General features: G+C 40.0%; 2 protein-coding genes across 3 annotated transcripts in view; one reads left to right on the forward strand and one right to left on the reverse strand.

Moving 5' to 3' along the window:
- The window catches only part of TYW5 (tRNA-yW synthesizing protein 5), a 26723-nt gene extending 20661 nt beyond the window's left edge, over positions 1 to 6062 (reverse strand). The window contains exon 1 of the mRNA XM_025404746.1: positions 5720 to 6062. Within this exon, the coding sequence (XP_025260531.1) occupies positions 5720 to 5797 (78 nt within the window). The 5' untranslated portion in view covers positions 5798 to 6062. The remainder of the gene's footprint in view (positions 1 to 5719) is intronic.
- Positions 5444 to 14451, forward strand: MAIP1 (matrix AAA peptidase interacting protein 1). 2 transcript variants are annotated; one of them, XM_025404748.1, is made up of 6 exons: positions 5444 to 6577; positions 9667 to 9738; positions 10153 to 10279; positions 12120 to 12267; positions 12905 to 12916; positions 14070 to 14117. In XM_025404748.1, the coding sequence occupies exons 1-5, from the start codon at positions 6128 to 6130 to the stop codon at positions 12909 to 12911; spliced, it is 804 nt and encodes a 267-aa protein (XP_025260533.1). In that variant the 5' UTR covers positions 5444 to 6127; the 3' UTR covers positions 12912 to 12916; positions 14070 to 14117. The 2 variants fall into 2 exon arrangements, with proteins under 2 accessions (XP_025260533.1, XP_025260532.1); XM_025404747.1 differs by lacking the exon at positions 12905 to 12916 and having other exon boundaries at positions 14061 to 14451.
- Positions 14452 to 15338: the final 887 nt, after the last annotated feature.

A 15338-nucleotide genomic window follows, 5' to 3' on the forward strand; every position in this document is an offset into this window, starting at 1 on the left:
ATTTTGGAAAAGGAATGTGCCACAAAAGGAATGGTGTAGCCTTCTCAGCATGCCACATCAGGTAGCACACGATGTTTTGCTACGATGAGTACAAAAAACAGTGATTTTTCTAAACTCCATCATTTCTTCTACATTTATTAGTTGGCATCCTAATATCGAAATGAGCTCTAACTTCTCCACTGAATTATTTTATTCACTGGGTAATAATCTAGTGGTATAATTTTGACACCCAAATTATCCCAGATTTGGCCAGTAAGCCCCTTCAAGATGCTTCTTGTGACTTTTTAACCGGGGCACTTCCTTACATTATGGCAAAACAACATGACCCAACATCTTTGATACTTTCTCTGCTCAGCCTTGTGATCAGTCATTTCTTAAAGTAGCTCTGGTTTCTTCTGAGTGGACAGAGCTAGGATATATGTGAGGGTCTATGTATATCCCACAAATATATCTACACGTACACCCCATATATGCATATACCTATTCTGTTCAGCTCTCTCTCCATATATGTCCATATATATAATACATGCACACACACATATACCTAACAGGTGTACGTATGAGCCATAAACATTTCAAGGTTCATTATAATCTACTGAATTTGTAACTCCGATTTTCAGCCGTGGGAAACCTAGTTCCCATTATCCTCAATGTTTAATGACTTGCAAAATCCCAGAATTCACAGGAAGTAAAGAATTCACAGAATTTGCTTTTGCCACTGTTAGGTCACACCACTATAAAAAAAACATGTCTACAACAGGTCCTCAAGTAAAGTTATAACACAGACAAGGAAGAAAAGAAAATCAATTCCTAGCCAGGGCCCCTGTCTGAGTAGAGTTTTTGCATTGTCCTCACATCTCTGTGGGTCTTCCCTGGGTACTCTGGTTTCCTCCCACAAGCCAAAGATGTGCACATTAGGTTCACTGGCATGTCTAAATAGTCCCAGCATGAATGAGTGCACGTGTGTGTGTGTGTGTGTGCACGTGTATGTGTGTGTGTGCCCTGAGATGACATGGTATCTTGTCCAGGGTTGGTTCCTACCTTGTGCCCTGAGCTGCCAGGATAAACTCTGGCTACCTGTGACCCTGAACTGGGATAAGCAGGTTGGAAAATGAAGGAGGAAGTGAATACAAAGTATGTAAAACAAAAATTTGTAAAGCATATGATAATCATTCAAGTGCACAATAAACAAGTCAGTATGAAAGCACTCAGTGAACCTGCCACACTTGTTTTGAACTGTTCAGTGGTAGGAGGTGCTCCTTACAATTTTCCATTTGTAAACATTTATTCCTTGATTTAACCCACCACTACTATGACCACTGTCACATAACAATTCACCAAAAATTGAGTAATTATTTATTTTTATTAATCCTTCTTAAATGTTCATGTAGCTCACATTTACTTCAATGTTTAAGATTAGAAATGTTTTGGGTCTTTATTTACAAGTTTGGTGATGTTTTTGTGACCAGAAATATGCCACTGGAACTTATATCTTGTTTCTATCAATTAGCCTGGGGTAAAACTGGTTTCATTATAGGTCATTTCCCTTAAAGCTGCAGCTTCCAAGAACCTACTGAGAACGTTAAATGAGGACTTACTGTACTAACTAGAATTTAGTTTGTTTTCAGTTCTTTCTGTCTTAGATTGAGGACATATAATTAAAGTATTGTGTTTAAAAAAAGTGACTTGGGTAACTTCTCCCTCTCCCACTTAAATAGGTTCATGTGTTACTTTTTATATTCTATATTAGGGTGTTTTAAAAAATAACTTTTCCATCCTTGTTGATTTTATTATTATGACTTTAGAATGTAAAACATTAACGTGATTACCCAAATCAAAACTATACAAAAGTCACCCCATCCACATTCTTCCATCTCATACTCACACATCCCCTATGCATAATCATCTCATTAATTTTTGGCTTATCATTCCTTTCTTTTTTGCAAAGTGATTAAAAACATGTATTTCATTATCTCTTCCCTTTTTTACATAGATAGTAGCTTACTATATATTTTCTTTCGTTATGTACTTTTTAAAAACTTCATAAATATATCCTAGAAATCACCACTATCAGTTCAGATATCGCCTTTATTCTTTTTTACATCTTAGTATACCTCAGTGTAAATGGGCCATAATTTATTCAATTATTCTCGTCTGCATAGGCATTTAGGTTATTTCCAATAATTTGCAAGTGCAGTAACACTATGTAAATATTTACACATTTTTGGAGCTATATCTCCAGAATAAATTCCTAAATGAGGAATTACTGGGTCATAAAGTAAACATTGTTAGACATGCCAAAAGAGTTGTACCATTTGATATAAAATTTGAGTGTGCCAGTTTCTTCACGGCCTCACCAAGAGTATTATCAGAGCTTTTCAAATTTTTGCCAATATGATATGAGAGAAGTTGTATCTCAGTGTAGCTTTATTTCTCTTAAGAGTAAACTTAAACATCCTAGTTTAAAGGCCATTTTAATGTTGTTTTCTCCCCCTCTATCATTTGCTCATTTTTCTACCAGATTTTCAGCCTTTTACCCCCTTTTAAAAGTTCTTTCCATACAAGGGCTTTTACTGTCCTTTATATGAGATAAATGTTGCAAATATTTTCTCCCACTTTGTATTTGTCTTTCAAATTTGCTTATAGTGTTTCTGGCAAACAAATGTTTCATGTAGTCAAATTTTAATCTAATATTATACCTGAATTTTGAGTCATAGCTAGAAATGCCTTCCATACACCTAGATTATAGAGGAATTTACCCTTATTTTCTTCTAGCACTTGTGTAGCTTCATTTTTTTTGTATTGCCAAGTATACTCACAACTTGTGTAGTTTCATTTCTTTACATTTTTCTGATCCACTTGGAGTTTATTCTTGTGTACAGTGTGAGATATAAACTGAATTTTATCATTTTCTAAGTGAAACTCCTCTGTATAACACCATAATGGTGGATTCATTTCATTATAAATTTGCCCAAACCCATAAAATGTACAATATCAATAGTATGCCTTAATATAAACTATGAATTTTGGGTGAAAATGATGTGCCAGGCCGGGTGCGGTGGCTCTCGCCTGTAATCCCAGCACTTTGGGAGGCTGAGATGGGCAGATCACCTGAGGTCAGGAGTTCGAGACCAGCCTGGCCAACATGGCAAAACCCCGTCTCTACTAAAAAATACAAAAATTAGCCGGCCGTGGTGGCGGGTGCCTGTAGTCCTGGCTACTCAGGAGGCTGAGGCAGGAGAATCGCTTGAACCCTGAAGGCGGAGGTTACAGTGAGCTGAGATTGTGCCACTGTACTCCAGTCTGGGCGATAAGAGCAAAACTCCATTTCAAAAAAAGAAAAGAAGAAAGAAAAAGAAAATGATGTGCCAATGTAGGTTTATCAATTGCAACAAATACACCACTCTAATGAGGGGATGTATCATGGAGGAGGCTATCCATGTGTCAGCGCAGGAAGGATATGAGAAATCTCTGTACCTGTGGTCTATTGTGCTGTGAACCTAAAAAGGCTCTAAAAAACAGTCTATTTTTTAAAAAGTCATTTTTTGCCCTATTGATTTTTGAAATGTCATGTTTATTATACACTAAATTTCCATAGGAATAGATATTTCTGCACTTTCTATTCTAGTCCCTTGGTCTATCTATTCATGTACCTGTACAATGTACAGTGTTAATTATGGAGTTATTAGAAAATATTTAACAAAAACTCATAGGACTATGCTCCCTCATACTTTTTAGTGTTTCCAGATAGAAAGGTCTTTTTTTCCAATTTTGTTATGAATTTCTAGTTTTACTGCCCTATGGCCAAAGAAAGTTGTTTGTAATTTTCAACTCTTTAAAATGTAATGATGCTTTGTGATATGTCTTGTCTGAAGAGATTAAATTACAAAATACCTTTTACTATGCATCTTACAAAGCACTTCCACATACATTAATCTTCACAACACTGCCCTTAAGGCAACTAATGTCTAGCACATTCTGAGATGGGGGGGTCTAGGGACAGGAAGAAAAAGAACATTCCATCTAGTACAAGTCTCCCAACTAATAAAGGCTTGAATCCCCTCCCGTAGGTTGCTATCAAAAGAAAAACTTTATTCCTCCCACGTCCCCCAAACCCCCGCCTTTTTTTTTTTTTTTTTAAAACTAGGGTCTCACCCTCTCGCCCATGCTGGAGTGCAGTGGCAGGATCATGGATCTCTGCAGCCTCGACCTCCTGGGGTCAAGCAGATCCTCCGACCTCAGCCTCCAGAGTGGCTGGGAATACAGGCGTGTGCCACCACGCCCGGCTAATTTTTGTATTTTTTGTACAGACGGGGTTTCACCATATTGGCCAGGCTGGTCTTGAACTCCTGACCTCAAGTGATCCACCGACCTGGGCCTGCCAAAATGTTAGGATTACAGGCATTAGCCACCGTGCCTTGTCCATCCCTGATTTTTGTAACACTCAGAACTGTAGTGTTTCTTTTTTTTGAGACTGAGTTTCGCTCTTGCTGCCCAGGCTGAAATGCAGTGGCGCGATCTCGGCTCACTGCAACCTCCGCTTCCCGGGTTCCCCAAGCGATGCTCCTGCCTCAGCCTCCTGAGTAGCTGAGATTACAGGTATGTGCCACCACCATGCCCGGCTAATTCTGTATTTTTAGTAGACACGGGATTTCTACTGGCTGGACTCTAACTCCTGACCTCAGGTGATCCGCCCACCTCGGCCTCCCAAAGTGCTGGGATTACAGGCGTGAGCCATCGTGCCCGGCCCCAGAACTGTAGTTCGATGTCCACCCTTAGAAGTGTAAATATCAGGTAAGAAAATTGCTGAGTTTTTTTTTTTTTTTAGTGAGACGGAGTCTCACTCTGTTGCCCAGGCTGGAGTGCAGTGGCCGGATCTCAGCTCACCGCAAACTCCGCCTCCCAGGTTTATGCCATTCTCCTGCCTCAGTCTCCCGAGCGGCTGGGACTACAGGCGCCCGCCACCTCGCCCGGCTAGTTTTTTGTATTTTTTAGTAGAGACGGGGTTTCACCGGGTTAGCCAGGATGGTCTCGATCTCCTGACCTCATGATCCGCCCGTCTCGGCCTCTCAAAATGCTGGGATTACAGGCTTGAGCCACCGCGCCCGGCTTGCTGAGTATTTTTCCTACCATAAACTGACTGTAATCCAGTAGATTTTTTCCTTTTAACACCTTCTGTTTTTCTTAGGTCTGGACTCCCTTGTAAAGCACTGCAAGTAAAAGCACTTTTTGTTCCCCTAATATTTCTCTGAGTTTTCTTTTAAAGACCTAAGGTTCTAACTACAGGTATAAAAGACTCCAATGTCGGAACTAGAACCTAAGTAAGTTAGAATTCAAGACAAGTAGGAATTTCCCGGGGGAATCCCATTGCTTTCCTTTTTGGCTCAGTGGAGTGAAAAGTTGTGCCTTCAAACCCATTAATTCGGAATAGACTGACAGATGCGGAGTAGAGTTTAGGTAAAATACCTCTCGCACTCAGCTCTCCGCCATCATCTTGCTCCCTAGAAACATGGGGCTTTCTCCGGAAATTTCAATAGAGGAGCCAGTCGGCGTCCCACGTGCACCTTTCCCTTGGCCTAAGGGCCAACCAGTCATCTGCTGCCGTCCTGCGCCTCTTTCCCACACCCTGGGTCTCTAAAAACCAGTTCCCCGTCGTCCAAATGGTGAAGACGCGTCTCCCGCTGGTTTCCCGGGGTTCTGCCCCGCGCAAGAGACTCACCTGTGGGTAGAGGTGCTGCATGAACTGCTCCCGAGAAACGCCCTCCAGCCGGGTTACCGGGAGGTGCTGTCCGGCCATGGTTGCTCACGCCTGCCCTCTTACAGGTGCTCGCAACTTCGGCTCTAAAGCGTTCCTCAGCGCCATCCGCCCGGAAACACGAGCGACAGAGAAAAGGTCCGCGAGGCCGGCGGACTCCAGAGAGGCTGGGTCGGAGCGCGGGGCGGGTTGCCGAAGGGCCTCGGCCTGGGCTGCGTGCTGGAGAGCAGGGACGGGGCCGACTCATCAGAGGCTGCAGCAACAAGTCCACTTTGCTCTCCAGTCTCTTTCTCCGACACCGCTGAGGTGGTTTCCCACCGACTTCCTTTCCATACAGCACCAGCAAGCACCGGGGTGAAGGGTCATATAAAAATGGCGCTGGCCGCTCGTCTGCTACCCCAGTTGCGGCACTCTGGGTCGCTGCCCTGCGGGGCCGTCCGACTCCGGCCTCCCGCTGCGGCCGAGGTGAGGCTGCCGTCGGCCAGACTTTGCTACCTCTGCCGCTGTCGCCTCAGCTCGGGAGCGGCGTCATTTCCCCGAAGCGCTTGGGCCTTGGCGGCCTCGGCGCTACCTGCCCAGGGCTCCCGGCGGCCAGTGCTCAGCCGCCCGGGACTCCCCACAGCCTTCGCTTCTTTCCCTGCCTGCCCTCAGCGCAGCTACAGCACGGAGGAGAAGCCCCAGCAGCACCAGAAAACCAAGATGATCGTCCTGGGATTCTCCAACCCTATCAACTGGGTTAGGACTCGAATTAAGGCCTTCCTTATCTGGGCCTATTTCGACAAAGAGTTCAGCATCGCAGAGTTCTCTGAGGGAGCGAAGCAGGTTTGTTTATTTTCCTGGTTGACTTGTCTGTCTCTAATGAGTTCAACTATTATTCGCAGAAGTGCTTAGTTTCTTCACTGGGATACAAGTGATCCAAAGTGATTAGTGGCCCAGACATAGAGCTTTCCAGCCATTGCTTGACTTAAAGTAAGCTTCTGGCCAGGCATGGGGGTACACGCCTGTAGTCTCAGCTACTTAGGAGGCTGAAGGGGAGGATTGCTTGAACCCAGGAGTTGGACGTAGTGCTGTGATGGTGCCATTGCACTCCAGCCTGGGAGACAGAGCCAAGACCTGTCTCAAAAAGTAAAGGAAAAAGCTATATGGTCTCATATTGTCTGAACGTAATTTTCAAATATACAAAGTGGGCAAGACAATCCCTGGCACATAGTAGGCCCTCCATGAATGTTTGTTGAATACATTAATAAATGGGTCAGTTTGAAGAATACATTAATAAATGGGTCAGTTTGAAGAATAAATGAGATAACATTTCCAAAGTGCTGTAATGTCACCTTGGGTAGAAGAGCAGAACTTTCTGCCCTTTATTTGACAGAGTCCACCAACACACCACCCCATACTCCTTAAAGATTAAACTGGAGATGAGCAGTTTTACCCTTTTAAAGGGTTTGCTGAGACTGCCTTGTGGCTAAGTGCGCAGCACCCTACACACAGAAAATATTTAGCCTTTAGAGATTCTTATCCCTGACTTCGTTAGTTACGTACCTGTTTCTGAATGGCTGATTATACCTTGCCTTACCCTTATGATAGTGGTCACTTGGGCCCTGAGGTTATTTGTAGAGTTTGTGGGTACATGCTTTTTTTCTAGGATTAAGGGCCATGTATACCTTTTTTTTTTCTTTTTTTGACTCCTTTACAGATTGTATCGTTCCCAAACATTGCAAAACTATTGATAACCATAGAAGTTGGCCAGGCATGGTGGCTCACGCCTGTTATCCCAGCACTTTGGGAGGCCGAGGCAGGTGGATCACAGGTCAGGAGTTCGAGACCAGCCTGGCCAATATGGTGAAACCCCGTCTCTTCTAAAAATACAAAAATTAGCCGTGGCGCGCCCCTGTAGTCCCAGCTACTCTGGAGGCTGAGGCAGGAGAATCGCATGAACCTGGGAGGTGGAGGTTGCAGTGAGCTGAGATGGCACCACTGCATTCCAGCCTGGGCGACAGAGCGAGACTCTGTCTCAAAAAACAAAAACAAAAACCACAATAGAATTCATAAAGTATATTTCCTGCTTCATACCTCCATATGCCTTAAAACCATACCATTGGTGTAATCATTTTACAATATTGGTTGTATACTGGTATTGATATTTTTACTCCAAATTTATTTCAGATTCTTTCCATAATCATGGCCATTTGTATTTATGAGACCTATCAGTTGTAAATAAATGTTTTCAACTTTATGTAATAAGTGTCAGTATTAACTCCTGCTGCCTGCTTCTCTGAGTCAACTCTTGACTACTATATATATTTACATTAAAAAAGTCAAAGAACAAGCTTGATTAAGATGGTTAACTCAGCATCATAATTAAGGGATAAACCTCTGTTCTTGTCAGTTCTTAAAATCTTTTGTCCATGCAGTGGTAAGTTGTATTGATCCTCCTGTTCTTTACAGTGCCCACCGATGATATATGAGCTTGTCCACCTCATAACACATATGATGGTACCAGTTCATTTATGTTTCAGTAAGGATTGGAAATCATCGCCCCACCATTGGCAGGAATCAGGCCTCAGTACTTGTTTCCTCTGAACACACAGAGGAGCCTGCAGCATTTTTGGAGTCACTCCAGTCCTAGTGGTTCTCCAGCTGTTAGCTATTTTCACCTCCTTCCTTGCTATTAAGTAGTATTTCCACCCAATTCATCAGCCAGTCTGTATGCAATGTTGCTTATATAAAGCAAACAACCAAAATTTCAGTATCAAGGTGTCGGAGGGGTTTTTTTCCTGAGGCCTCTCTCAGCTTACGGATGGCCGTCTTCCTGCTGTGTCCTTGCATGGTCCTCCCTGTGCATGTGCGCTCCTGGTGGTTCTTACTCCACATTTGCTCCTCTTCTAAGGATGCCAGTCAGATTAGATTTTGGCCCATCCTGATGGTCTCATTTAACTTAATCACCTCTTTAAGGCCTTATCTCCAAATATAGTCACATTCCAAGGTTCTGGGGGTTAGAGCTTCAACATAAATTTTGGGGGAAGGAGAGCACAATTCATCCTATAACAGTTAGGTAGTATTCTCTGATATGCCATATCTGACATGCCTGTGCATCCTCTGGCAGCCTAGATTTCAGCTTATTTCAGATTTCAGTTTAGATGTTTCTTCCCTTAGGAAGCCCTCTCTGATCTTCTCAGATTGGGTTAGAAGGCTCTTCTGTATGCTCCCAAGTCATCCTGTTCTTATCCCTGTCAAAATTCCTAAACTTATCAGTTTACTTGTCTTTTTCCCAAGTGGACTGAAAGTTCCCTGAAGACAGGTAGGATGTTAATTCACAGTTTGATTTCTCATTGCTAGCAATGAGAATTGCAGTTGGGATTTTCCCTCCTTGAAAATGGAATTTCACACTTCAAAGCTAGGATCTACTGTTTTAGACCATATAAACTAATGACCTTTTCTCCCACTTTCTCAAACCTACATTATCTCCCATACTGAGATTCAGACTTCAGCCCAGATTTCCAGACTCCCAGTGCAATCTAGACTGTTCTCCTTTCCAACTGCTATCTATGCATGATTAAGAGGTGGGTCATACAGCTGTCAAATGATTGTTTACGTCATCATTTTAAAAAGAAATATAAAGGAGGATTTTTATTGAGATATCTAGATTGTACACAACACGCTGTCATTTCCCAGGTCCTGAAGGTGGATCCAGAATTAAAGGTCAAGTCACTTACTGCTATATATGTGGCAAGGCCATATACAAAAAGTCAACCAACCTTGAAGGAGTCATGCCTTGATAAATTAATATTTGATGTTGTTTATCACCATTACCATAAAATAGTCTTTATTACACTTAGCCATTTAAATATGAACATGGTATGGTATTTTGAAATAATAATCCCCACACTTCCCTTAATATTTTTTTCAAGGCTTTTGCTCATGTATCCAAGTTGCTGTCACAGTGTAAATTTGATCTGTTGGAAGAACTTGTGGCCAAAGAGGTAAAGTATATTTTACATTTTGCTTTAAAAATAAATGCTATTCTCTTGCAATAGAATGATGCACAGTTTCCTTATTTATGCTTAAAAATAGCATGTGTGCCAGCATCCAAAGTAGAGTCTTTGTATCTGTTCTTATGGGTACTTCGGGTCACATAAAAGCATGGAATAACTCCTGCTACTTAAGGCATAAGTAAGTAATTATGATGTCTTTCAATTGCTCTTACATAGAATGTTCTGTTAGGAATTACCTAGTTGAATAATGAGATACATTTCAGCCTTGCTTTTGAGGATGAGTAAATATGGTAGTAAATTTAAAAATAGGTTTGGAAAAATGTATTCCATGATAAAGATCACTTTTTGAAAGGTTTCAAAAATGGTATTGGTGAACTAATGGCTTGCTTTTTTCAAACTTAGGTGCTACATGTATTGAAAGAAAAGGTTACTTCACTACCTGACAACCATAAAAATGCCCTTGCTGCTAACATAGATGAAATTGTATTTACATCAACAGGAGACATCTCCATTTACTATGATGAGAAAGGTAATGCCAGAGCATAGTCAACTTGAAATGATCCATAATTGTCCAGATAAGCTAAAGTAGTGGATAATCACAAAAAAGAGTTTTGTCAGGACAAGTAGAAATTAATAGAACTTCCAAGAAAATGTTATATCCATTCTTTAAAGACCTACTTCTGAAAGAGTTGAGACATGGTCATCATTTCTTAAGCCTTTCTATCTAGAACTTTTTTCTGCTACTATTTATTTATTTATTTTATTTTTATTCAATACAATAGTAACTTGAAGGAAACAATTGAGTATTTTAAAACTGCACCTTATACGGAAGGAATGAGGGGTAAAAGAAAATCAAATTAGATATTGTCAACTAAAGATGATTTGAAAAGATTAACTGCAGAACTCCCAAATTGGATCTAGTTGAGAATAATGAAAAAAGTTGGGAGGAAGTTTAGTGGTTATCTGGTTCTTCTTGTCTGAGGCATACATTTTCCCTATAGCATTCCTGATAATTCAGTGTTTATTCCTGATACATACAAAGTTGGCCCTCTGTATCTGGGGGTTTCACATCCATAGATTTACCCAATCTCGGATAGAAAATATTTTTAAAAAAGTTGCATCTATACTTGAACATGTACAGTTTTTTCTTGTCATTATTCTCTCAATAATACAGTATAACAACTATTTACATTAGCATTTACATTATGTTAGGTATTATAAATAATCTAGAGATGATTTAAAGTATACTGGAGGATGTGTGTTATGCAAATACTACACCATTTTATATAAAGGACTTGAGCATCTGTGGATTTTGGTATCCACAGGAGGGTCCTAGAACTAATCCTCCATGGATTTCAAGGGATGACTCTATTTGCATATGTATTATGTGCCAGCCACACAGGAAATGTAGACTCTGCTTAAACACTTCCTAAGGTAGAAGAAAGAGACTCTTAATGATGATAAAATTTTTCATGCACACATTATTTTGAAACATTTGTAAAGATATTTTTAGTGATAAATATTTTCTTTTTCCCTAATATTTCAAATTGCATCTCAGCACCATGGTCACTAACTAACTTTTGCATCAGGAGGTTGTCAGAATCACCAGGCACAGCAAGGTGAATTAGGGTAGAATAGAAAGCCTTTACTCTTTCTGGCAGTTGAAGTTAAGATAGTTACTGAGCAGCAAAAAATATTATTTTTCTCCTCGTTTTTGGTTTGACAACACATATCTGTCATGAGATTATTATAATCTTAGAAAATGCCTGGCCAGATGCAGTGGCTCACGCTTGTAATCCCAGCACTTTGGGAGGCTGAGGCAGGCAGATCACTGGAGCTCAAAAGTTCAAGACCAGCCTGGGCAACATGGCAAGACCCAGGCTCTACTGAAAATATGAAAAAATAGCCGGGCATGGTGGTGCGTGCCTATGGTCACAGCTACTCAGGAGGCTGAGGTGGGAGGATTGCTTAAGCTTGGGAAGCGAAGGTTGCAGTGAGCCGATACTGTGCCACTGCACCCCAGCTCTGGTGACAGAGTGAGACACTGTGTCAAAAAAAGAGAAAGAAAAAGAAAATGCCACTAATTGAAAATAATCCATATAGTATACTTAGTAAAGTATGTGCTCAGTTAAGTAGTAGCTTTTTACTGAGATACAGAGAAGAGAGCAAGTATGCCATAAACCCTAAGACAATTTACTAAAAATAAAACAGTATCAATACAAATATTTTAAGTCACATCAGAATAAGCACAGAATTTGACCTGTAACAACTGTATGACTACTGCCAATTTCTGATTTCATTTTGTATATATGGATGATAGATTTTTTTGATTTGTGTTTGTATGTGTGTGTATATGTTTTTTCTCTAAGGAAGGAAGTTTGTTAACATCCTGATGTGCTTTTGGTATCTAACCAGTGCCAACATCCCCAGTGAAACTTTAAGAGGAGCCAGTGTATTCCAGGTTAAGTTGGGGAATCAGAATGTGGAAACTAAACAACTTCTTAGTGCAAGCTATGAGTAAGTTTAATCAGATTTCATTACTTCCTTTCTCCAGAAGATGGAAGGTAGTTTGAAGGTATGAAAATTAAGAGATCTTTAGGAAGAAAAGAATTGAAATTTGACAAGTTATTTATGAAGAGAAAAGGTCAGAAAGACACACTGGATATGAAACAGGAGAGTTAAGAAATTAGAAAGAGGTAATGTTGCTAAATTTAATTAAATGATGTTTTAACTATCTATTGCTGCTTAACAAACTACTCCCAAATTCATTGGCTTCAAACAGCCATTGATTTTGCCTGCTATTTCACGCTCAGAAATTTTGGATAGGCTCAGTTAGGGGGTTTTATCTGCTTCACCTGGCATCAACACGGGTGGCAGGAGCTGGAGGATTCATTTCCACAGTGACTTCTTAACTCACATGTGTGGCACCTTGGTACTCCTTGGCTTCTCCATGACTCTGCATTCTCCAGGGCCTCTCTTTGTGGCTTGGACTTGTGGTAGTTTCAGACTAGTCATATCTTTCACAGAGTGGTTGAATTCCAGGAGGCAGAAAATGGAAGCTGCTAAACCAGTGAAGGTCTGTGCCCTAAATTAGAACATCAGTTCTGCCATAGTCTCCTTGTCAAAGCAGTCAAAGGATCTGTATAGTTCAAAGGGTATAGAAAGAGTCCCCCGCTTTTTGGGGCAAAAAACAGCAAGGTCACATAGCAGAAGAGCACATAGGAGGGGAGATATGGTTGTGGCCATTTTTGGAAAATAAAATCTGCCATAATTGGTACATGAATGATTTATTCACTAGACATCTGTTGATCATCTGTGTGCCCACATGCTCTGGTAGAGGTTCAGATACAAAGTTGAAGGGATACTGCCCTTAAGGACATACTGTATAGTAGGAAGTTAGCAGGTTATGTAAAAGAGACATTGTATTGTATTTTTATGTGAATAAAGTCTACAACAGTAAACTGCTGGAGCATGTCAGTGAAGATATAATTTGACATTTATTTTTTAAAAAATGATTATGTTGCCAGAGTTACACAAATCTGCTTTAAAATAACAAAATAACAAACCTCCAAAATGACCTAAGAAATAAAATGTATTCTGTTTTACTAAGGTAAAAGAGAATCATATCCTCTTTTTTTTTTTTTTTCTTTTCTTGGAAGAAATGTGTTTTTAAAATTTTGCTTTATTTGTAATTACCCAAAATATTCTATATATTTAAATACTTAATTTAAATCTACTGAATTGTCTGTTAAGAAATCATTTTTAAAGAGCACTGTCATCAATACTAAACTTTATCTTTTCTGATGTTTCTTACTAAGACTGTGGGTACCTCATAAACATTGTTATTTTCAAGATTGATTTAATGTATGTAAACTAAATTCCACTATTTATTCCTAAATTGGTAACAGTGCTATTTGAAAAACAGCTTTTTTCTTGTATCCTAGGTTATGTATTTAAAGTGCTGTTTGCATCACCAGAGTCCAGTTTATTTCTCCTCATATTCGGCATGTGTTATAGCTAGTATTTAAACAGAATAATATCCAAGTTTCTCTTAGGGGCTGGCAGATGTTGAATATAGATTAGTCCCTTAAAAATACTCACACTACTTGAGAATGTACTTCAATTTTGTGGGTATATTTATTGTGATTGAATGGGTAGGTTAAACTTTTTATTTGTTTTGATTTTGATTTAATATTAACCATTAGCTTGTTGCCAAAAATTCTTCTAAATATACACTTGCAAATTACATAGTTATCTAAGACATACTTGGACTGATGTAAGATTTACATTATTTGCAATATCTTTCCTAGGTTTCAGAGGGAGTTCACACAAGGAGTAAAGCCTGACTGGACCATTGCACGGATTGAACACTCAAAATTATTAGAATAATTTTCTTGGAAAAATCAGCTTATGGACTTTAGCAGTTGCTGTGAAAAACTAAGGAAGAAAAATTTTTGGATCATTTGATCTTCATTTAATCTAAGTCTGTGAATTACTTTTATATTATTTTGAAATACTCCTTGCAGTATATTGGCATGATACAGTAAAAGCATTTTCCACAGATTGTTATCACCTTCTTTAAAAGAAGTCAAAATTAAAAAAAATACAATAGCACGTCATTGGTGTCATATTCAATAATATTTCCAGTGCTCCATATAATTTTATAGACATAATAAAGAAGGTATTGAAAAACTACTTACACATTTCTTTATTTTTTAAATTGTTTGAGAAACAGGGTCTTGCTGTGTCTCCCTGGATGCAGTCCAGTGGCATGATAATAGTTCACGGTAACCTCGAGCTCCTGGGCTTGAGCAATCCGCCTGCCTCAGCCTTCAGAGTAGCTGGGACTACAGGCATCCACCAGCATGGCTGGCGAATTTTTAAAAATTTTTATAGAGATTTTGCTGTGTTGCCCAGCTGGTCCTGAACTTCTGGCCTCAAGTGGTTCTGCCCTCGGCCTCCCAATGAACTAGGATTATGGGCATGAGCCACTGCACCCAGCCTACTTATACAGTTCTAAATTAATAGTCCTTACATATTTTATTTGTGGCCAATACATTTATACCTTTTTTTTTTTTTTTTTGGATGGAGTCTCCCTCTGTTGCCCAGGCTGCAGTACAGTGGTGTGATCTCAGTTCACTACAACCTCCACTTCCCGGGTTGAAGCGATTCTCCTGCCTCAGCCTTCCGAGTAGCTGGGACAACAGGTATGCACCACCATGCCCAGCTAATTTTTTTGTATTTTTAATAGAGACAGGGTTTCATCATGTTAGCCACGCTGGTCTAGAACTCCTGACCTCAGACAATCTGCCCGTCTCGGCCTCCCAAAATGCTGGGATTACAGGCATGAGCCACCATGCCTGGCCTTATACCTTTATTTTAAGTATGTGTAAGATTTATTTTTAAATCACTGCTGCTATTTGACTTCTTTGGTCACTAGCTAGGTAAGAAGGAATAGATGAAATTATAGCAGATCAGTCTCTACAGAACTGAAAATTAGTGAATTTAAAAGCATGCTAAAATACAAAGAGAAAAAAAATAGGACAGTGTCTTAGGCACCTATGGGATAATATCAACTAATCTAATAT

The sequence above is a fragment of the Theropithecus gelada genome, chromosome 12 (assembly GCF_003255815.1).
Source record: "Theropithecus gelada isolate Dixy chromosome 12, Tgel_1.0, whole genome shotgun sequence".
Lineage (NCBI taxonomy): Eukaryota > Metazoa > Chordata > Mammalia > Primates > Cercopithecidae > Theropithecus > Theropithecus gelada.